A 23,834-nucleotide genomic window follows, 5' to 3' on the forward strand; every position below is an offset into this window, starting at 1 on the left:
CACAAAAGTTAATTAACGCTAAACAATATACATATATACATAAATAAATGCGGCTATTAATTAAGGTGATTGCGACTTTCAGCTAAAACAAAAAAAAAAAACCGAATAAACAAAAACTAAATTAGTAATTGTAACAAGTAAACAACAAAACAAATATTTTAATAGCAAGCGCTTAAATTGTACATTTTTACAAGGCAACTGTACATTTAGCGCCCACGGCATAAAAACAAAACCAAAACAAAAAAAAAAACTAAAAATTAGTTGAAAGGCACAGCAAGAAAACATATATAAGTTAAAAACAAATAAAAGGTAAATTTACAAACAAATTAAGGTGTCGCAAAACAAAAAAGAAGCAACAGTTGGTTAGCTAGTTTAGCCCAAAAGAAAACACACAAAAAAATTGTTGCTTAGCCAGAACGGAAATGAGTTTATTAAATATTAATTTAAAAATTCATAAAACAAACAAAAACTAAAAAAAAAACCCAATTCGTTGCATAATATTTAAAACGAAGGTAGTATTAACTCGATTGCCTAATTCTAATATTAAATAAAAAACTTAAAAACCAAAAAAAAAAAACTATATAAAAACATTAACATTAACAGGTAAAATAATAATGAATGAAAACCAAAACAACAACAAGAAAATGTTATTATACTTATTATACTGATTAAAATGAAAAAAAAAAAAAAAAACAAATTAAAATAAAAATTTTATTTAGATTAAATTGTTTGCACTCTGGTGAAATGGTGAAAGTTTTGCTTACAGTTAAAATGAAAGGTAAGTTGCTATAAATTAAAAGATGAAATATAAATATAAAGCAAACATTTTAAAATGTAACGTTTTTAACCGAAGCCTATCAAAAATCAATCAAATCATTCTCAATTGCTGAGTTAGTCGCTCAATGCATAGAACAGGAGAGAGAGAGAGAGAGTTACATCGCGCTCAGCTAGGCGGCAGCGAAATTCGAACTCAACACACACACACATTCAAGCAAGGAGCTCTCCTTATGCTAAGCCAGCGCTCACCATGGTTGATATTGTGGGGAGAGAGCTTATAATTGTATTTGTGAGCAAATGGATACAGAGCGTTGCTATAAGAGGAGCGAGGTGAGGTCAGTTGACATTCAGAGTTCAATCCGCGTGGGTGTTTGCTGATCAATCGCTACGACTAAAAAGTTTTTTATTTATTGCATATACCATTCTGCATTGCCTGTTAATGCTAAAAATATAAATTTGAAGACTTAAAGTATCATCAACTTATCAACAGATTACAGTTGAAATGCCACTGATATGAAGCCCCTGTTGACGTCATTGTCAACACCTTTTGCGATAAGTGAAAGTAAAAAACACAGATTTACGTAATAATAATAATTTTTGCTTTATTTAAAAACGTCACTACAAAGTTGTTGCATCATGGGTTAAGTGGTTTAATATTTGTTTCAGATAACACACAAGTCTATTTATTACTAGTTGCCTTCTGTTCGTTTTTTAAAAATGCGCTCAGGTTATCATATCATATCATTAGTTTATCAACTTGCTCATTAAAGGTACTAAGGAAATATTTGTTGTCTTGTTGTATAGAGATAAAGCTACTACTGCATAGTAGTTCGTTTAACAGCTCTTGACTTGCTTGCTTATCAAGCTTGACATATTTTATAATTCACCAATCAAGTGTTATCATTATAAAGATACTACAATACTTTTACAAATATATCAATATAGTATATATATAGAATTGTATAAGGAGCTTGGTATAATAAACTCTTTGGGGGCAATATTTAACATTGTACAATAAAAATAAATTAATTAGAGCAATTTGCTTAAACGACTAAAAATACAAACACACACAATTCGAAATTTACGCTTCTCACTGCTGCTGTTGGCCATTCGACTGAATTGCATTATCTGTGGCAAGACGCGGTGCTTGCAACAGATCTGTATACTGCAGCAATGCCTCGCGCAACGAACGTGAGACCTCAGGTGAAGTTGTCGTGGTGCAATCGACCAAATACGGATAGAGACCAATTAGCAGATCCCAGGCGGGCTTGTTGACTGCAAAAGCAATGGTAATTTAAATAATTTTTAAGTATATTTATATTTATAAGTAAATACCTTTGGCTGCTGGCGCTTTCTTCATGGACACCACCAGTGTGGCAATGGCCTTAAGCACGAACGATATTTCAGATAACCTGAATCTAAAAAGAAGTAAATGCTTACAATTTATAACAATAAAATAGTTAGGGCAGACTCACCTAGGCAGCGGACACTTGCCGCTCTGACGCTCATCATCATTGAAGCGCTTCAGCACCTCCTGGAAGCGATGCAGCAGCGCTGTGACCGCCAGTCGTCCGGCAAAGTCTTTGCCCACAGCGCCGGCAGCACCGGCTGGCATAACATTAGCATTCAAGCGATTGTTATTGCAGACCGCTTGATCCTCCAGCAGCGAGAACTGCAGCAGTGTCTCAAAGCAGGTTTTGGCAAAGATTTCGCGCAGCTTCCAGTCAGACTCGTAGCAAATGTTGCTATCCGACGCCGAGTGTATGGAGCCCTTGTTCAGCAGCACCACAATCTGCATGATGAACTGATGCGGCAGCTCGTGAGCATGCGGCAGCACCTCATCCCGCAGCAGCTCAATCACCTGGCAATCAATCGTTTCATCCAGCACAATTTCCTCCAAGCCACGATCCTCAATAGTGCACACGCTGAGCGGAAACAAAAACTTATCGAGTGTATCGGCCAGATCATCCCAAAGGCTTGCAAAATGTTGCGGCTTGGCACGCGCCACCTTCAAGCCTGTGTGCAGCACACTGATCAGACTGGAAATGGCCAGCTTCCAGGTGCTGGAGGAGAGACACTTGTATTTCATGGCCAGAGGCGTGCGCAGCGCCTTGACAATATCATGCAGGATCTGCTCCTGCACCACAGCCTCCTCGGTGGCTGTGCTTTGGTAAAGCTTCACACAAATGCTGATGGACTTCTCGCCAAAGGGTATATAGTTCATGCTGACGACCTCAACGGAAGCGTTGTTGGCATAGTGACCGCTAGCCTTGCCATACTTATGATGCTCCACGCTCTGCTGGAATGTGGGCGGAGCACAGGCAAACTTGCTGAAGATCAACAGCTGACGAAAGATTGCGGGTATTAGCTGCCGTATGCTTGCATCTGCTTCTGGCTTAATAGCTTCCTTTTGTATCAGCTCCATGCACTCCAAGATGCCATCGTGCAGCGGCGTAAGCTGCGTCTCCGACACTGTGGACATTATATAGGGCATGGCATCAGTTTGCACCGGTATGCAGACGGCATTGGTCAACACGGTGCAGAATTTGTCAAAGTCCGCGGAGCTGAATCTGCATTTGAAGCAATTATATTAAATTGTTTGGGATATAAGAAATGCAACTGGCTCACCTGACTTGAATGTGCTGGAAAATTGCAGGAAAGATTTGTATGAGCGCTGTGAGAAAAGCTTGACTTGGAATGTAAAAGTCCTCCTGGTTGTCATTTGCATTTGCCTGGCCGCCTGGCAACTGTCGCGTGCTCATTGACATCCTTGTGCTCTCCATGCCAATGCTCAGCCAAATGTTCCAGGCAATCTGAGGCGTATGAATCATTTAATAAAATATATTTGATAACAGTGCCTTACTTACATTCCATATCTCATCATCCTGCTGCTGCGCATCCTTGCGCTCTGTGCTATTGTGATACATGATCTCCTGCAGCGACTTGAGCGCCGCCAGCGATACTTCGCCATTCTTGCTCAGCGCTGCATTCTGTATAAACTCCAATATCAAAGACCAGGCACGCTCAAAGTCGCCCAATAGCTGCAGCAGCTCACGCTTGGTGTTGAACACACGACAGACGCCGGAGAGCGTCAACACCTGCGTCTCTGCCCATTGCTTTTGAGCTGTATTACGCGAATGATGTATAAGTATGTTGCCACTGGCATCGACTTTCTCATTGCTGGCGGAGCTACTGAGCGCACGCACATTGTCCAGCAGCGGGAAGAGCACTTGCCACACAAGGGCCTGCCAGGTGGGCGGATTCAGCAGACTGCCATGTGCAGCAATTGTGGAGAAGAGCGTCTGGCCGGCGGACTTGCGCACAGCCGGACGCAGATCTACACAAAGTTCACCGAGCTTAGCATACAAACACATCCAGAGCTTGTCAAACTGTGGCAGCTTAACTGTGCCTGGAAAGTCCGGCAAGATGGCAATATCCTCCAGCTGTGTGGTCATCAGCTTGTCTTGATTTTGATTGAAGAAGTCCGAGATGTTCCACTGCAAAGAGTAAGACCAAGATTAACAGCTGTGTGATTAGCGCTGCTCTGGCTATACTCACCATAAGTCCAATGGCTGTGAGCGATATATTCAGCTCCTGCGTCTGCGAGCCAAACTTGGCAGCAGTGCTAATGCAGAGCGGCAGACAACGCCAGGGCATGACGGTGAGAAAATCGGTGATGACCAGCTGCAGACATTGGAAGGCGGTGCGTATAAGCGGCTCGCCATGATGCTCATTAACAGCGCCAATGATTTCAATAATTGCCGGCCAGCCAAAGGATAATATCTCGCCAGCTGTATTTAAGATTTGCAGTACACAGTCCAGCTGACGTTGACGCACATCCGCATGCATAACCGTCGAAAGCTCAGAGAGCGGCGTTAGCAACATTGTCTGCAACTCTAGATTCTCCTTAAGCGGCTGCTTGTGCTTGAACTGCAACGCAGACTTGACCAAGTAAGTTATAGCCTCGACGCCCCATTCACGCATGCGTATATGTCGATGCTGGCAAACCTCCAGCAGATGATTGGTCAACGGACGCCAGAGCACCTCAATGCGCGGCATGTTCACCAGACCCGTTTCCATTAACTTGGCTACAGCAAACAGCGAGGGCTCGCGATTGGCATACGCCAGCTCCATGGCCTCATGCGACAATTTGCACAGCGCATCAATCAAATGATGCAGGGCCACATCATCAAGATACTGACTGGACTCAAACAGCTGTCCAATCATTTGAGACAGCACAGGCAGATCCGCCATCACCGCTGTCTGTATGCCCACATTAGCTTCCACCGCAGGCTTAGGCGCCGCCTGCAAGCTGCCACCAGTTGCCGGCTTCAAGCCCAGAATCCATACGAGATGCTGCAAAGTCTGCAGCACCATATGCCAGGCAGTGCCCAGAATGCTGCCATTGTGATGAGCCAAGAGCAAAATAGCGCGCATGCATTGCAAGTTCTTGTTGGTGAGCATAACGGGCGCCTGCATCACACTATGAGGCAACGAGGCGCTGGGCAGCGGCGTGCCCACGGCTACAATCTGTGGACGAAAGTCGCCGCCATCGGCATTGCAGCTGTTGATGAACTGATTGCTTAGATCCTGACTGCTGCTGCGCTGATGAGCTGTTGAAAGAATTATCAAATCAATTATAATTATCACAGTTGTCTATAACTTACATCTAGGCTCACCCTCTTGTTGGTTATTCGTAAATATGGACATGGCATAGTGTGGCGGAAAGCTGGCGCGACACAAGGCCATAATGAAGGCGTCTCTGGGCTGCAGTTGCTCCAGCATGCCACAAAGCGCAGCATAGTTTTGCATAGCCTTCAGTATATGCTCCGTGGTGCCCTCGTCTATGGAAGTCTCGACCAGTGGTATGAAAGCGCTGAGCAAACCCGACCAGCTGGAGTTGATTAGCTGCAAGCACAAAGGCTTGTGCTCCTCCTCGCTTATGTACGCCGTATTGGGCATGGGATGCAGTTCGGGTGTGCGTTGTATAACGCCGCCAATGGAGCGCGTCATGTCCAGCAGTATGGCGTAGGCCAGCGAGATGCCATAGCTATCAGGTATCATAGGTGCATCCAGCTTATCTAACATTTCCAGGCTGTAATTGAAAATTCAAGTTAGTTTTGCCAACAGTTAAAGATTCAACTACTTACTAAACCGCCTTGGAGACGCCTGGAGCAAAACTGGCCACCAGCGGCAAGTAGGCGCCACGGAACATAAAACCACATTGATTATTGCCCAGAGCATTCAATGAGCTCGGCTGCTGCGTGGGCGCGCCCACCAGCTGCTGTCCACCATTGCTCAGCATAGCAGATGCATTGATCAAAGCATAACGCACATAACTGCCCATAGCAGCAATCATATCATGCACTATATGCGTAGCATGATGCTTCAGATCATAGGATTTGCAAAAGAATGCAATCAATGAGGAGCGTGTGACAAGCTTATGTATAACCTCCAGGGCTAAAGCGCGTTGCCAGTGTGGCTTATCGGGATCCAAGAATTTGATTATAAGCGATAGAAAGATTTCGCATTCCGTCACCAGTATAGTGTGATACTTTTGTATTAATATAGCCACCAAGCGCAGCAGACGCATGCTGATGGGAAAATGTGGCTTGTCGGCGGGCGCAGCGGCAGTGCCATTGCTTGGCGCAGGCAGCTGGCGATGCTTAACATTTGGCGAGAAGAGCTTGATTACCAGCGCACAGACGCGTTCCTTCAGCAGCAGACGAAACTCTTGGTTCTGCAAGCAAGTGTCAAGTTTATTATAGCTCCAAGTTGTCTTCGCAACTACTTACCTCATGGAAAACTGCGCTAAAGTTGCTCAAGACTGCCTCGAGCAGCTCCAAGCCAAAAGTGCGCGTCATCTCGGTCATTCCCACTAGCCAAAAGGGCTGCTCTGCGTTTACCAGCTGCACCAGATCTTGGAACAAATGAAATGCATCCATGGCAAAGGTTTGCGACTCTTGCACCTCCTCCACAGCGTTTGTGACGGATTGCTGTTGCTGCTGCGGTTGCTGTGTTGCCTGCAGCATGCCCATGGAATCCTTTTCCAAATACACACGCTCAAATACCAAGGACACCAGCTGGCGTATAGTAGCACCCGCTGTATTTACAATTGTTGGATTCTTTGTATAATGCAGACGGAAGCAAAGTACTAAAGCTTTAGCTAAGGTATCCCCATGCACCACCAGATTGGTAGTTAACAGTAGCGTAACCGTCTGCAGCACCTTGACCTCCTCTATGTTGTGCTCCATTAATGTCCATAAGGCATTGGTTATATATAGCGCGCCCTTTTGATCCACCACCTGCTGTGTTATCAGGCGCTGCATCATGCCCAAGCAAAACTATAAAAACCAAATTATTGTATAATGATAAATCAATATAGTAGCTGTTAATATTGATGACTCACCTTGATTATTTTCAAGTCTTTCGTTTCGCAGCCCTGCACCAGCGGATAGAGTATCTGATTGACCGTATAGTATACCGAATTTTGTTGGCTGCTGCCGGCGGTGCAGAGCTTGGAAATAGCCTCCTCGCATGCCTGCAAATGAAAACGCATGGTTCAATTAAATGTAATGCACCTTGTGGTAATAAAAATCAATTTTATTTCTTTTAATCGGTCGCAGTAGCTGCAATCAATTTCATAATTGCCTTACCCAACCCCACCACACCCCACCCCACTCACTACAACAACGCATGATAAATTACAGCACACGTCAGCGCGCACACCTCAGGATGCAGCTGACCCTGAGTCTACTACCACTTACCTCTTTAATTTGCGGATACTTTTTCTTGGTTTCTAGTGACAGCGTCTTGAAGTCTGCCTGCAGCGCCTCTACAAACTTATGCACATCGTTGCCGCTGCCAACCCCGACGCCACCCACCATCCCACCGCCCACAAATGACATAGTTATGCCCTGAAGTCTATTTGCTTTTTATCTTCAGCTGCTGTTTATCCTTGTTGCGTCCTCTTTAAACGCACAACAATGACTGCTTTTTGCACAGACTACATTTAAATATAGCAACTACGCTTATCGTGTGTGCTTTAATCACTTTTTTTTCTTAATTACACTAAATTCCGCACAATAACAAATCCGTCGCTGAAAATTTTTATTTTTTACAAGCTGACAGCTGCAGCTGACGTACACAGTTATTCGATAGTTGACTATCGATGGTTACGCTCACGTTCTTTCGTGCATTTCCACAGTCAGTCACTGTCAATCAGCTGTGCATTCTATTGGCCGTTTAACCCGTAGTCATATTTAAGAATTAGCGGTTTAAGTCTTATTGCGCTAATCCTGACAAAGGACTCAGTTACATCAAGAACAATCCTAAAACTTAATATTTGTCGTATAATACTAAGTGTATGTATCTCCAATCATAATATCAGTGTTTATAAATTTGAATTTAACGGTCAAAATATGCCGCCGCCCAATACCAGTGTTGAATAATGGTTCGCTTGTGAATAAGTGATTTCCATAGTGACACTGTGGCAACCACAGTCTAACAGAAAATGTTATTATTTTTCTGTTAATGGTGCTTAACAGAGCCGCTGTTATTGTAATGTTAGCGCCACATAGTAGATAATACTCGCTAATAAAAGTCTTGCGTTTTGCAACACTTTTATTATATTTCAACAAAAACAAAGATTCGGACAAATAAAAATACTCGTCCCGTTCGCAGTAAACAAAAACCGTTTTGGGATTATTAATTTAATGAGATTCTTAGCCATAAATCAGACGTTTTAATTTTGCGCATCTGAATGTGCATTCGAAATGTGTAATTAGTTGAATAAGCAGAGATTTTTGTCGTCGCGCAGCAACCAATACGAAAGCAAAAATAGTAATAAAACGAAATGAAAAAAATGAATAATGTAAAACCTTTGCACTTATGCATGCGGTACTGCAAATACTAATTAAAAAAAAACAACATTAAATAAAGCAGTTTATATTGCGGAACTTGAAAAGATAATCAAGGAAACGAGCAGTCGGCACAGGGGACAAAAAGCGCTAAGCAAATACTCGCCAAACAGTGTCAACAGCGTAGACGTGAGATTTATCATGAACAAACACTAAAAATAACTAATAAGTAAGCAAGCAGTGCCAGATAGTAATTATGCTTGACCCTGGCAGTCCAACAATAGACCAAGCGCCAACATCTTTGTTGCTGTCCTCAGGCTGACTAAAAACAAAAACAACAAGTAATCGTTTTCAGGTGAGTTAGTCCCCCAGGTAACTAACACGCTTGCCCACTACCCACAGCCCAAATTCCCCCAATGCCCAGTGACAACGCAATGACGATGACTGTTGCTTTATTGTTAACTTTATTAACATAACCATAACGTTGCTTAGTAGTTGTTGTTGTTTGTGTTGCCAACAGGTTAAGTAATAAGTTTTTGTAAGCTCAAAAGCTATTGCCAAATTCCCCATATACATATGCGCATATAAAGATTTGCGTTTAAAGCTGAAGGTTGCATTTGTTGTCTTGGAGCGGAAACAGCTAAGAAATCTTAAAGCTAGATGGATGGATGGTTTGGCTGCTGGTCAACGCCCTCTTTGAGCTTTTTGATGCCACTGTGATTGATAGCAAAATGCGTGGCCTCCGTGTAGCTACAGCAGCTTTAAGATCTGTCTTTCGTTACCCGAAACCCGTTTCTTTTCACAAGCATAAGCGTCGATTAACTATGGTTCAATGCACTGAGCCACATAATCCAACTAGGTCTGATTAAAAATTTCATGAAAACATAAACAAAATTCAATTTTTATGCATTTAAAATAAAAATATTAGTTACAATATTCTACACCAATTGTGCTACGTGTTAATTTTCATTAACTATTGGTAATTTCACACTTTACACAAGCAGCGGGCAAACAATATTATTAATAACAATCAGGGTGTTATATTTCCCATATAATTGACAAGCCCATAAAAAATATCATAAGCTGTATACACTTTACGTATATTAAAAGGAAAAGTCAAAGCAAAAGTCAAGCACTTGATCTTTGCGCATTGTTTACAATTTGTTAATTTAATATAATGTTAATTGTTTATTGTTGTTGTAGTTGCCTTATCAGCGCATGATTCATAGTTAAAATAAAGCAAATGTACTAACGCATTAGACCGCAGCCATCAGCTGATAAGACACAACTTTCGCTCTTCATTCTTGCTGCTGCAGTCCCGCTGATAGGCATATTTATTAGTACTGTTATTATATAGTATAGTATAGTTTAGTATTTAACCATATAGATAGGGCGATAAGCCTTGGCACTCTTTTCGCCAACAGTTTCAGTTGAATATCAAGCTTTTAAATGATATACGTTGGGAAAAAGCCTATTTTTCGACTAGTCATAATTGTTAAGATTATAGATACTGTATTAAACACAGATTAAAAGTTCTTATGGCATGGAAAGTTACTTTAAAAAATAAATTGCGACGATAAGTAGGTTTTTCTTATTTACAAAATATTTTACTGTCCATTTATAGACCCTTAACAATTATGATAACAGCGCAACACTATCTTAAGTGAAAAAAACAATTGAAATCACAAACTTTTCAAAGCTTTTTATGAACATTTACATACACATAACCTTGGTGTATTTTACAATTAGTTTGATAAGATAAAGCAAAATTGTATCTCCTAACTATGTAAGCAACAACTTTTGATTAGAGTTGCAGTTGCTGATTTGCCATGTTTAATTGATTTTTGACTTTTAATTAGCTTGAGTTCTAGGTTCTTTTTTTTTTTCTTTTGTGAAAGTGGGCATTTGGTCTTTATCAGAACGCCATAAATAAGACTGATAAGACGGAAAGCAAGCACTTAATATATATTGCTGACATTTCCGTTGATCGTCGCGTTAGCTCGGCGAGGAGCTTAAGTTTTGTTAATTGTGCCAAGGCAAGTCAAGTTGCTATATAGCCGACAGGTATTTTCACCTAGACTGCTGCTCTTTCAATGCTCTACAAAAAACGGGTCAAGCTTGCGTGTTTTTTTTTATATTTTTCATTATTAATATGCAAAGCGAGAGATTTTGAAGACATGATGCTGGTCAGAAGTTTGTTCAGTTTGTTAGCATTGTGTACCAAATTTTTTTGTTTATTTTTTTTTGATCTGCATGCGTCAGACATATAAACGTGTATTTAATACGTGTTTTGTATATTTTCAGCAGCAATGTTTTTTACTCTACAAAATTGTTGCTTAGCGCCTAAAATGGCAACAGCATTTGTTGAGCTCACGATTTTTTATATACTTATGTATTTTGGCACCTCAACTCAAATGCCCGTATGTTGCCTGTACATTCTGGTGTATACTGGTAGCTAGTGATTAATATTTAATTCGATTGCAGCAGTCCTATGGAACTTTTTTCAATTGAGTATTCTTAGAAACTTAAGTATAGAAACAGAACTTGATAGGCAATTCACTAGAAATAAACGACCAACTATTTATTTATGCCTTTAAAGCTTAAACTTAGGTAATTTACTTTCAATTGGTTCCATTTTGCTTTTTTTTTAACTAATTAACAACATATATTAAACATATAATCTATAAGCGAGACTATCAACATATTTAATTTTTGATAATAGTTATAAGTATCAGAGATCGTAACGATTACGCTTCCCCCAGTATGTTTAGGTATTTCAACGTTTTGTTAAACTGATAAAGCAGCACATGCGCCAACTTTCAAAGCAACGTCTTTTGAAAGAGAAAAACCCAAAAACTTACTCTCTTTTTGTTATGCGCTCTTACTCATTGTTTATTTTTTTAACGTTCTAGTCGCAACGCGAACGCCGCGCCGGCTGCACAACAAAGCGCGTAGTTCTTGGACACAGGAATCGCCACAGACACAGACGGAACAAAACGAAACGAGAACGGAACGGAACGAACACGCACCCACAACACTCACCACTCTCTCTCTCTGTAAACCGAGATAAGCCCTCAGAGCAAAGATGGTGGCCGTTGGCAACGTACACAATACGCGCATATTGCGCTTCCTGCTCGTGCTGATCGTCGTCGTGCTCACCATCTTTATCTACACCTCATATTCAACAACAACGACGCTAACGACTACGCATATGCATACGGTGCCTATGCCACCAACGCCGCTGCCGCTTAATGCACGTCAGCAGCAGTCGCAGTCGGCAGAGCAGCCAGCTGTGGTGGTGCTCAATAGCACTGGTGAGTTTGGACTCGTGCAGTCCCAGGATGAGCTGGCCAAAGTGAAAGACAAACTCGAGCATAAGAAAGCTGCCTCGCATCGTCTGCCCACCATTGATGAGGATGCTTTGCTTGATGGCGGCGCTGCTGGCGCTAGCGCCATGACGGGCAGCGAACAGCAGGCGCAGAATATGGCAGATGAGCTGCTGGAGGAGCAACAGTATGTGCAAAATGTAGAAGCTATAACAGGTGAGTTGCATGCTCCTCAGCAAGGCAAAGAGTTGAATTAAGCTTTCAACACTTTTTGCAGGCAACATCAACAATAACATCAACAACAACAACAATGCCAGCGCTGCAGCTGCTGCGCCACCCTCACCACAACAACAACAGCAATCAGATGCTGATTCACTCATGATACCTACATCCAATTTACAAAAATTCATCGAGAACGCCGATAAGATACTGAAGAACATTACTTCCAACAGCAGCAATACACAACCAGCGGCGGCAGCGGCAGCAGCAGCAGCAGGTGTTGCTTCGCCCAATGATCAACGCACGGGTTAGTGTACTTAACAATTAGTGCAATGATTTGGTTTACCAAAGCTAGAACATAGTAAAGTTCATCTGGAAGTATGGATTTCATTCCAAGCAATAAGACATTAGATTATGTTAAGTAAGCTCAAGACATTTAAAAGAAGAAAGCAACAGCTTAGAATACACAAAATATTTAAATGTCGTCACAGATAAAAATAGATAGATAGCTAATTTAATCAATGTGCATTTAGACTCGATCCAAACTTTTACCTTGCCTGCGTTAAGACATGTAATACGCTATTTTAACTCTTTGTATGACCCCAGACATTGAAACGTGCCAGAGCAAACGTCAGGCGTCAGTTTACTTCGTTCTTAGTCAAATTAACTATATGTATGCGTGTATAACTGTCTGTCTATATACTAATTGGCAACTGGTCGCAAGGTATCGCCTATCATAACGGACGCTCAGGCTCAGTAGCAACAAACAAACAGCGTTAGTGTAAAAGAGATGGAGAAAGTTAGCTTTGTTTGCTTAACGCTTGAAGCGAGCGCTATTAGGTTACAAGTTGCGCAACTCGTTGACCAATCCTCTTTGCTATTCGCAGTCCCACACCACCAAAGCAAACAACATAAAAAACTTGCCATAAAAATGTCATTTACTGAATTAGTTTACTATTTGCAGATAAAAACAATCAACCTTCTGGGCCGGAGGAAACGCTCGATGTGGAAGCACCTTCCAATGCTGTTATGCAGGTGAAGCAGCAAGAGGCTAAGGTGGAAGCACCAGCGCCACCACCAATTGTGCCACATGTACCCATTGCTAAAAGCAGACCCAAGCCGAAGCCACTGCCAGCGCGCAGCACTGCACCCGTAGATCCCTCCAAGGGCATACCAGCTGAACACATCTACGAAAGCGGGCATCTAATCGATGAGATTGATGTGGAACGCATTTGTCCATTGCAGGGCATCAATATACTGCTGCTGGTATTGATAACCTCGGCACAATCGCATGCTGAGGCGCGCATGTCCATTCGTCAGACCTGGGGCCACTACGGCACACGTCGGGACATTGGCATGGCCTTTGTGCTAGGACGTGGCACCAATGAGACGCTCAATCAAGCGCTAACCGATGAGAATTATATGTATGGCGATCTCATACGTGGCAATTTTATTGATTCCTATAATAATCTGACGCTGAAGACCATGTCCTCGCTGGAGTGGGCGGATCAGTATTGTCAGCGTGCCAAATATATACTCAAGACAGATGATGATATGTTCATCAATGTGCCCAAGCTGTTGAAGTTTCTCAAGCAGCTGGAGAGCCACAGTCACAAACGTGTGATCTACGGTCGTCTGGCCAAGAAATGGAAACCCGTGCGCAACAAGAAGTCCAAGTATTATGTGTCCGTCGATCAGTTTCCACCTGCAGTGTTTCCATCATTCACCACGGGTCCGGCTTATGTGATGACGGGCGACATAGTGCATGAACTTTATGCAGCATCACTGAAGACTGTTTATCTGAAGCTGGAGGATGTCTTCACCACGGGCATTGTGGCACAAAATTTGGGCATAGAGCGTCTGCATGTCAATGAGTTTGTCAATCGACGCATCTCGTTTAATCCTTGCAACATACGCAATGCAATTAGTGTGCACATGATCAAGTCGAATGAACAGTTTGATCTCTGGAAGAAGCTGCTGGATCAGACTACCAAGTGTAAATAGTATTTTAGGATTAGACTGTAAACAGCCACATTAAAATATACATATTACTTATATACATACATATATAGTAAAAAGGAGATTTAGCAACAGAAAGAAACAAAAAAGATAAGGCAGCTATTAGCAGCAGTTAGTTATTTAGCATTACTTTAGTCTCGTAAGTCTCTTTAGAAGTGTCTCTTGTGTCTACTTTCGAGTTACATACATATATGCATATATAAATATTTACTTTAATGTACCATGGTTACGCCTATATATTTTTAAATTATATTTTGTAGACTAATTTAAGCATTATAAATGCCATTAATTAACTGATTATTTAGCTATAACTGTGGTTTAAGCATTAGACACACATCCACATCTTAGAAACTTATTGTGCGGTAAAATGTTAAATATTTTACAAAAAACGAAACAGTCTCAAAAAAAATAATGGTCAAACTATGATCAAACAAAAAACAATCAGTGTTTTATTCACTTAAAAATATTTTTCATTATATTTGTTTTGTTTGCAGCACATTTTAAATTCAAACTGTAACCGCCTTGGTACTAAAGATAACGATGAATCCAGCTGCTCGATTTTCGTTTACATCGATATATGCGTACTTATCTGAGTTTAAGCACACTGTCATCCACGCGGTAATTTAGAACATAACGACAAGCGAAAACACAAGCTCAACGAAATTTTTTTTGTTAGTAATTGTGGCTAAACCGCAAATTTAAACGCAGCCAATTACGTGTTAGTTTCTGTGCAAAGTGTTTTGATACGCAGCGGCACGTAGACGAGCCTTTGAATTGTGGCATTGTATATTTCATGAGCCAACAAGATAGCAACAAGTGGTATCACCACAAGCCACAACAACAACAACAACGACGACGACGAGAAAATACAAGCGATCAGTAAAAAGTAAGCGAAATTCCGCAAAAGACAGTTATAAATTTTGGCATTGTGCATAACGCGTAATAATAAAATAAAAAACACTCATTGTCAGTGCATGTGGATATGTGTGTGTGTGCTAAGTGCGATGCGCAGCTGTTTTAGGCCGCGACGCTTTAGCCTATAAAACAAACAAAAAAATAATCGGACAGCGCAGCGCACCTAAAAACAACAACAACAAGAGCAAGCGAGGGGTGTTTGACTGCTCTTTTTTGATATTATACGTGTGTGTGTGTCAGTGCCAACCAAGCCATTATATTTTGTCTTATGACGTAAACCACCAAAAAAAAATCAAAAGTGAGCAAAGCGACACATACTACAACAACACGAAGGTGAGCGCAAACAAACGTACGTGTGTGTGTGTGGTATGCTTGTTGTTAAGTCTTGTTTTTAAATCTCAGCGCTTCTTGGAATATCAAACGAAATTCCAATGGAAACCGTTTGAAATTTAAAAAGTGTTTAAAGCGCGCGCCACATGCATTAATTGTTTACAATTAGCTTATTTATGCACACACAGCATATGCATGTACATGCATGCATATGTATGTATTAATGTGCGGCAATTGCATGTAAACAACATTACAAAAACATTCTTGGCCTATTCAAAAGGCGATTGCAACAGCAGCGCTAAATTCTCAAACGCAGAAGAGATCTTGTTGAAAGCACACACTCAACATGAAAAGCAAAAGAAAGGCAAAAGAAATTGTTTGCCCTTTTTAGTTGTTATTGAGGTTGAAAGGCCTCTAGTACGTGTATTTTGCAATTCTTCCCGCATAAACCAAAGAGCGCGCAGCAACAAAGAGAAAGAGCAGAGCAGAGCGCATTTACCGCAAAGCTTATAAGAATTTATTTATATATGTGCCTATGTATGTTTATAGTTTACATATACAGACATTCGCATTAGAAATCAGAAACCAGTCTGTAAAATATGATTCATTCATTAACCTTAGTCTCGCAGCTTCAAAATTCAAATTTAACTGTCAAATAGTCTGCATTTTCTCTCTTTCCCACTCACTTAACTATTTTGGTAATTATCACGTCATATTTATATTTTTTGTTGTTACCTGGCGTAATGCTTTAAATTATGTGCTTAGCAAATTTGCACAATTTAGTTGAGTTTTGTTTTTAGCATTTAACTATTTGCGTTTTTTATAAACAGTTTTCACGCACCACGTGCTAAGCTGTTTAGCCTAGCAATTACAGTTATTCCTCACTCTCATTAATGCTTTTTGCTATTTACCTGTTAATTGACAGTGCTTTGAGTTATGACAAAAATACACTGTAATTAGTTTAAAAATATAAAAAATGTACTTTGCTTATGTTTTGAGCATCTCGCTGTTGTTTACATACGCTTGATCGCGCTCATCTGGCTTTTCTCCAGAGCATGTTGCTCTCATTGCTCTCGTTGCCAAGGCAATTAAACAAGTGGGCAGCCTCGCTGATAGCGGTAAATGCGCAAAGGTAACTGCAGCTTTGGGATGCCAATGCTCAGTGCCAAGTTACAGTTACACGCGAGAGTACGTGTAAACAAAGAACAGCTGTTCAGAGGCGGCTAAACTAAAATGTCTAAAACGCGCATGTGCCAAAAATAAAAATAACACACACACTGACAAACAAATTTAGTTATAAACAGACACAATGCGTCTTAAAAAGTTTGGGTGCGTTTTAAATGAAAATTAAATAGTTAATAAACTGTATAATAAATTGCAATTGCAGCAGCATGTCACGACAAGAGAAGGCAAAGTCGACGGGCGGCAGCCTGTTGGAAAGCTGGTTTGGACGCCCCTCCAAGTCGAAAGGGGCGGGTGGCAATTACAACAGCAATACGCTGACTCAAGGCAGCGGCCGTCCCAATTCCACAGACAACGATGGGGGTGGCTTTGCGGCGGAAGACATAGAACGTCATATACAAGAGCTGACGGAGGCGCAGGTGAATGCCAAATTCTTGGACATACTCGAGGATATGAATATACCCAAGGATAAGCGTGAACCATTGTTGAGCAAGCCCATGGAGGAGCGACAGAAAATGATATTTATGCATATGAAAGGTAAGATTGAGGAATTACATTTACGCCGTTACCATATCTGTGTGCCTGCCTAGACATTGCATTCTTTAAGCGCTTGCTGGTGATTCATGGCCCATTTTAGCTTCATTATAGGTGTAGCTATCAATATAAACGTGTATATAGAACAGTTGAATGATAAAGTTAACGCTTATCAGAGCCAAACAAAAGTATTTTTTTTTTTGCAAACTTGACATGACTCTTAACCAACTTAATTGCAAAAAGTAAAAGCTTAAAATAAACAAAAATTACTAAATATATTTTAAAGTTTAAATAGTTCATTAAAATTATATCTGCTTGCTTATCAAGCATTTGTGCCACTTAGGCCTTTTTTTTGTATAATTGGCCAACCCACATGCTTGATTTCAATTGCTTACACTTATTCATAGTTTGTTACAAAAATCGGTTAGCCGTAACCGTAAATAAACAAAAGAAAAACAGCAAAAACAAATTAAATTTGAAAGCAAAATAAAATTGTTTGCCTTACTCACCTGCAAAACGCAAAGTCAATTGTATTCAGTTATACACCTCAGTACAAATACCGTTTGTATTTTGCTTTTGTTATTGTACTTTTTCAATTAATTAACTCGCAATGCCAAAAGGTTCGATGTTTGCATTTTTAATGAACCACTTGATTTTTTATAGTTATTGTTAGTAGTATATGCAAATGTAATAACTATCATTCTATACCCTGCAAATGCAGAGAAAGATTTTAATTCTGAAATGTTGTTTATACAAATCTTATAATTGTTGGCCTCTTTAATTTGTTGTTGTAAAAACTTAAAAGAATGTTAGATTGCGCTCAAGATAATAACAGATATCATAGATAAGCTAAGCCTGATAACTGATAAATGCAATTACTAAGAATTAACTGTAAGTAGAGTTGACTAGTTACTTACCCAACAATTAAATTTACAGGGTATAAGCACATTTAAAAAATAACTTTGTAAATAAACATCACGCACAGAATACTTAAGAGAGCAAAGATGATTTCAACTTTTGTTTATACAACCTGTTGTTGTATATACTTATGCCCCTCCCCCTTCCCCCGCATAAAGACAACCCCTTTGCTTCGATTGCACTGCCGTAAATCTTTATTACCATCAGATTTATCTCTATGAGCTTACTTGTTAATAAGCTGACTCAGCAATTTTATTTTCAGTTGATTTTGTCATCTATTATATACTATATCTGTTATATGCACACGTTTGAATTTACATTGCTAAGAAAAATATTTTTCAAATTATTATTTAGCGCATTCAGCTTTGAAGTTTGCCTTGTGAGGCGCTCACTCTCTCAATTTGTTTTTCTTGTTCTGCTCTCAGTTGATTTTGTTATTGCTGCACATGCATTTGCTATAAACAACAAAAATAGCAACAAATATTAAGCGTCAAGGTGTCTGATTTAACACACTTGACGTCATTTTAATATACATATATTTTGAATAATCACATAATCAATTAATCAACATTTAATTTTATAAAACAAAGCATGTTAAAGATTCATTTGCTGTGGTGAACTATTTATACTTTTTGATAAGCGCCAAGGTCACAGTCTTATGTCAGATTTATGTAGCTGAACTCAAAATGAAACCGTTTCCTTTCGCTCTGCGTGTTCTTAAGCGCTTCAAGATAATAAAGCGTTGTTTGCTGCGATTAACTAGAGCGAAGCGGCGTTTGGTTGTACAGTTAAAATGTGTGGCGTTCAAGTCAACAGACATGCACTGAAAGAAATAGTTGACTGTAATAGCAGAAAAAGAAAAAAACAAACAATTTAAAACATTAGAGACATTTTTTAAATGTGTTGTAATCAATTTAAAATTTATTAATATATTTGTTACATTTTTTAAATGAGTTGTAATAAATTTAAATATTATTGATAAATCTCCTAACAGCCAAATTATGTAATAAATAACAATTTAAGCTAACAATGAAATCTAATGGTAGAACAATTTATATTTTATTTATAAAATGTGTGTTAAAACAATATTTTGTCTATTAGAAAATTGGTTACAATTTTTGTCAGTGCCTACTTAAAATATTTATACACTTAGTTAACAAACTTTCCTCTTCTCTTATTCAAACTTTAGGCAAGAACTCGTTGGAGCGCAGCGCCAATTCGCGCTTCGAGAAGCCCATTGACTACATCGAGTATCTGCAGAATGGAGAGCATAGCGAGGCGAAGGTCTATCAATGTGTGGAGAGCTTGCGTGTGGCGCTTACGAGCAACACCATATCCTGGATCAAGGAGTTTGGCGTTCCGGGCATTGGCGTCATTGAGAAGCTGCTGGCAAGGGCCAAAAAGGATCGCAGCTATGATCGCATTGAGTTTGAGGCAATACGTTGCCTCAAGGCTATTATGAATAACACATGGGGATTGAATGTGGTGCTGTCACCCGATCAGCATAGTGTGGTGCTGCTGCTGGCGCAATCGCTGGATCCGCGCAAGCCGCAAACCATGTGCGAGGCGCTCAAGCTGCTGGCGAGTTTCTGCATCGTCTACGAGCGCAATGGCTATGAGAAGGTGCTGCGCGCTATCACGACCATAGCAGCCACTTCGTATAAGGCAAGTGAACGCTTCAGACCCATTGTGGATGCTTTGTTTAGCGCCGATTCCAGTGGATCCAAGCGTGAGCTGGCCTGTCATAGTTTAATCTTCATTAATACGCTCACCAACACGCCCACGGACTTGAATTTCCGTTTGCACTTGCGTTGTGAGATCATGCGCATGGGTCTGTATGAGCGTCTGGATGAGTTTGAGGCTATTGTCAATGGCAGCAGCAATGAGGCACTGCAGCAGCATTTTAAGATCTTCAAGGAGATACGCGAGGACGACTTCGAGGAGTTTGTGCAGCGCTTCGATAATGTCACCTTCAACATGGACGATGCACAGGATTGCTTCGATGTGCTCAAGAATTTGGTCACCGACACCACCTCCGAGCCGTATTTCCTATCAATCCTACAGCATTTGCTTTACATACGCGATGATTTCTACTTTCGTCCTGCCTACTATCAGCTGATCGAGGAGTGCATTGCCCAAATTGTCTTCCACAAGGGCTACTGTGATCCCAACTTTGAGAATCGCAATTTCAATATAGACACCTCGCTGCTGCTCGACGACATCGTGGAGAAGGCCAAGGCCAAGGAAACGCAACGCTCAGAGGAGTATGAGAAAAAGATTGAAGCGCTGGAGAGCGCCAAGCAGGAGGCGGAAGCCAAGGCGGCGCACTTTGAGGAAATGGTTAAGCTTATGGAAGCGGGTGGCGCTGTGGCGCCTTCGCCCAACAAGCTGCCCAAACTAAATATACCCTTGGCACCACCAGCGCCAGGAGGACCAGGCGCGCCACCACCGCCGCCGCCTCCCATGCCTGGCATGGCGGGCGGTCCACGTCCGCCACCGCCGCCTCCTATGCCTGGCATGGCAGGCGGTCCACGCCCACCGCCGCCACCACCTATGCCCGGCATGGGCGGTGGACCACCGCCGCCGCCGCCTATGATGGGCATGATGCGTCCCGGCGGACCACCACCGCCACCAATGATGCTGGTGCCTGTGCTGCCTCACGGCTTGAAACCCAAAAAGAAATGGGATACCAAGAATCCCATGAAGCGCGCCAACTGGAAGGCCATTACGCCCGCCAAGATGTCAGAGAATGCGTTCTGGGTGAAATGCCAAGAGGACAAGCTAGCCTCGGATGATTTTCTGCAAGAACTTGCTGTCAAGTTCTCCTCCAAGCCGGTGAAGAAGGAGCAAAAGGATGCCGTGGATAAGCCCACAACGCTGGCCAAGAAGAGCATTGATCTGCGCGTGCTCGATGGCAAATCCGCACAGAATCTGAGCATCCTACTCGGTGGTTCACTCAAGCATCTGAGCTATGAGCAAATCAAGATCTGTCTGCTGCGCTGTGATACGGATATACTCTCATCCAATATACTGTCCAACCTGATACAGTATCTGCCGCCTCCGGAGCAGCTGAAGCGTCTGCAGGAAATCAAAGCCAAGGGTGAACCAATGCCGCCAATTGAACAGTTTGCTGCAACTATAGGTGAGTCTTTGATTTAACCATAAAGCCAACTTCTAATCTTTGCTTTTTGCAGGAGAAATCAAGCGACTGCTGCCGCGTCTGCATAATCTGAATTTCAAGCTCAATTATGCGGATCAGATGCAGGATATCAAGCCGGATATTGTAGCAGGCACAGCCGCCTGCGAGGAAGTGCTGAATAGCAAAAAGTTTTCGAAAATATTGGAGCTCATACTGCTTGTGGGCAACTACATGAATTCGGGTTCCAAAAACGAGGCCGCCTTTGGCTTTGAAATAAGCTATCTGACCAAGCTAACCAACACCAAGGATGCGGATAACAAGCAAACACTGCTGCATTATCTGACCGGGCTGGTGGAGAAGAAGTTCCCAGATGCGCTTAACTTCCCAGCGGACTTGTCGCATGTGGACAAAGCCTCGCGTGTTAATCTGGATGCCATACAAAAGGCCATGCGGCAAATGAATGCGGCTGTCAAGAATCTGGAAACGGATTTGCAGAATAACAAAACGCCGCAGTGCGCCGATGACAAGTTCTGTGAGGTTATGGGCAAGTTTGCAGTGGAATGTCGTCAGCAGGTGGATGTGCTGGGTATGTGAATAGCAACAAATCGAAGGCTAAACAACTAAAACTTATATTTAACTTAAACAGGCAAAATGCAAGTGCAAATGGAAAAGCTGTTCAAGGACATTAGCGACTACTATGCCTTCGATCCCAGCAAGTACACAATGGAGGAGTTCTTTGGCGATATCAAGACCTTCAAGGATGCTTTCCAGTCGGCGCATGCTGAGAATGTGCGCCAGCGCGAGGAGGAGCAAAAGAAGCGGCGCATGCAGGAGGCACGAGAACAATCACAGCGCGAGCAAATGGAGCGCAAGCAACGCAATATGGCAGTCGTCGATATGGATGCGGCACAAACGCAGGAGGGCGTCATGGACAGTCTGCTGGAAGCATTACAAACGGGCTCTGCTTTTGGCCAGCGCAATCGACAGCCGCGTCGTCAGCGTCCTGCAGGCGCCGAGCGTCGCGCTCAGCTTAGTCGCAGTCGCTCGCGTACGCGTGTTAATAATGGTCAGCTAATGACGCGTGAGATGATTCTCAACGAGGTGCTCGGTTCAGCGTAGTACTGTCTGAGTTTGCAAGCTAAATCTGCCCCTGTACATATTATAGATAGTTGCTATTTTAAGTACCTTTTAGCTTTTTGAGGTAGCTCTAACCAAACTCAACTGGCGCTAAACTGATGCTACCAACTTTGATCCAAAACAAACAGTTGACAACTATATATAACTATATATATACACACAAATATCATATACTATGTAAATACATATCGCCTTTTAGGCCTATATATATTTTATAGCATACAACATATGTATTTTTGATACGCTTTTACTATTGTACCCTCCAATTGTAATGCAACCACCATCGGCCCACTGCTTACCTATCTACCATGTATACAAATATCCTAAAAATAACTATCAGAGCTGCAAATTGCTTTAATCTTAACTACACATATAGACTTCGGGCACAAAAGTTTATTTTAAGCTATGTTTTAAAAGTTCGATCCAATACTAAAACTTGTTTAATGGAAACGATACGGAATTGACTTTTAAATCCTATCTGCAATACTTATTGATTTCATCAGCCTTTGCTTTATCACAAAACCAATTTGCAGCTCTTGATCATATAGTCAAAAATACATTTCGTATTGCCTCTTTGTAACCTCCTGAATTCCTTTTATTTTTAAAGCGCATATTTATAAAAATTATTAATTGTTGTTTGCATGTCATAAAAAAAACAAAAACAAAAATTGTGCACTTCGTTTTCGAGGCACTTCAACGAACGATCTTTATGCAGAAATTCCTTTTGTATTTAATTATGATTTTAAGACGCATTTTAAACATTGTTTAATTTCTTTGCTTTAATTTGTTAATTTAACTATTTTTTCATGTGTATTTAAAATAGATTTTATTATTTGTACTTTTTACGAATGAAGCAATGAAACTATATACTTATATTTTTGAATTAACGTAAATCTTTGTAATTATGCAATTTTGCTAAAAATCTTTAGGAATAAAATTCCCCCAAATACTAAAATAAACTTTGAAATGACTTTTTTGAAGAGAATAAATGCTAATTTTTGACAATTTATTATAGACTTGAAGATTGAATGTAAATTTCTCAATGGTTGTTGTAAAAATCTTATCATGATTGCTTTTAGAAATGTTATAAAAACATCAAACTCAAAGCAAGATAAGTGGAACGTGCTTTGTCATTCTCTTTGCTATAGAATGAAACAACAATCAAGGTAAATTAGCCGCCAAGACGCAACCAACCAAGAATAAACAGTCAACTCAATCAGTTAGCGCCATTTTGAATGTCTGGCGACGATTGAAAAGTCTTGGAAGCATGCCCACCATATGGCGGGGTCTGCATATCTCGCTCTCTCCCACTCTGGACTAATTGGCGTTAGGAGTGCTTGAGTGTTTATGGCTTTGCTGGCGCTGTGGTTGCTTTATGGATTTATTAACATAATTGCATTTTAAAATTTCTAGTTTATTTTTTATTTCAAGTGTTATGGCTATATGTTAATACTGTGGTCATATTCTAATTTACGAGCT

General features: G+C 41.0%; 3 protein-coding genes across 7 annotated transcripts; 2 read left to right on the plus strand and 1 right to left on the minus strand.

The window, feature by feature from the left end:
• Positions 1 to 789: 789 nt before the first annotated feature.
• On the minus strand, positions 790 to 7,894 carry LOC108608206 (protein MON2 homolog). Of its 2 annotated transcripts, none has more exons than XM_017999481.2 (11): positions 7,545 to 7,894; positions 7,187 to 7,318; positions 6,573 to 7,121; positions 5,928 to 6,517; positions 5,457 to 5,872; positions 4,336 to 5,390; positions 3,645 to 4,274; positions 3,406 to 3,590; positions 2,253 to 3,347; positions 2,113 to 2,195; positions 790 to 2,052 (listed from the first exon to the last, which is right to left on the minus strand). In XM_017999481.2, exons 1-11 carry the CDS (start codon positions 7,683 to 7,685, stop codon positions 1,868 to 1,870), a joined length of 5,061 nt encoding a protein of 1,686 aa, XP_017854970.1. In that variant the 5' UTR covers positions 7,686 to 7,894; the 3' UTR covers positions 790 to 1,867. The 2 variants fall into 2 exon arrangements, with proteins under 2 accessions (XP_017854970.1, XP_017854969.1); XM_017999480.2 differs by having other exon boundaries at positions 5,445 to 5,872.
• Positions 7,895 to 8,446: 552 nt separating this feature from the next.
• LOC108594354 (beta-1,3-galactosyltransferase 2) lies at positions 8,447 to 14,623 on the plus strand. 2 transcript variants are annotated; one of them, XM_017979511.2, is made up of 4 exons: positions 8,447 to 8,991; positions 11,549 to 12,178; positions 12,240 to 12,488; positions 13,146 to 14,623. In XM_017979511.2, the coding sequence occupies exons 2-4, from the start codon at positions 11,722 to 11,724 to the stop codon at positions 14,183 to 14,185; spliced, it is 1,746 nt and encodes a 581-aa protein (XP_017835000.1). In that variant the 5' UTR covers positions 8,447 to 8,991; positions 11,549 to 11,721; the 3' UTR covers positions 14,186 to 14,623. The 2 variants fall into 2 exon arrangements, with proteins under 2 accessions (XP_017835000.1, XP_017835001.1); XM_017979512.2 differs by lacking the exon at positions 12,240 to 12,488 and having other exon boundaries at positions 8,449 to 8,991; positions 13,146 to 14,622.
• A 217-nt stretch (positions 14,624 to 14,840) lies between these two features.
• On the plus strand, positions 14,841 to 23,100 carry LOC108608429 (protein diaphanous). Of its 3 annotated transcripts, none has more exons than XM_017999798.1 (5): positions 14,841 to 15,086; positions 16,833 to 17,164; positions 19,269 to 21,221; positions 21,274 to 21,804; positions 21,865 to 23,100. In XM_017999798.1, the coding sequence occupies exons 2-5, from the start codon at positions 16,837 to 16,839 to the stop codon at positions 22,335 to 22,337; spliced, it is 3,285 nt and encodes a 1,094-aa protein (XP_017855287.1). In that variant the 5' UTR covers positions 14,841 to 15,086; positions 16,833 to 16,836; the 3' UTR covers positions 22,338 to 23,100. The 3 variants fall into 3 exon arrangements, with proteins under 3 accessions (XP_017855287.1, XP_017855288.1, XP_017855286.1); XM_017999799.2 differs by lacking the exon at positions 14,841 to 15,086 and adding an exon at positions 15,134 to 15,448; XM_017999797.2 differs by lacking the exon at positions 14,841 to 15,086 and adding an exon at positions 16,638 to 16,774.
• The last annotated feature ends 734 nt before the right edge of the window (positions 23,101 to 23,834 follow it).

The sequence above is a fragment of the Drosophila busckii genome, chromosome 2L, assembly GCF_011750605.1.
Source record: "Drosophila busckii strain San Diego stock center, stock number 13000-0081.31 chromosome 2L, ASM1175060v1, whole genome shotgun sequence".
NCBI lineage: Eukaryota > Metazoa > Arthropoda > Insecta > Diptera > Drosophilidae > Drosophila > Drosophila busckii.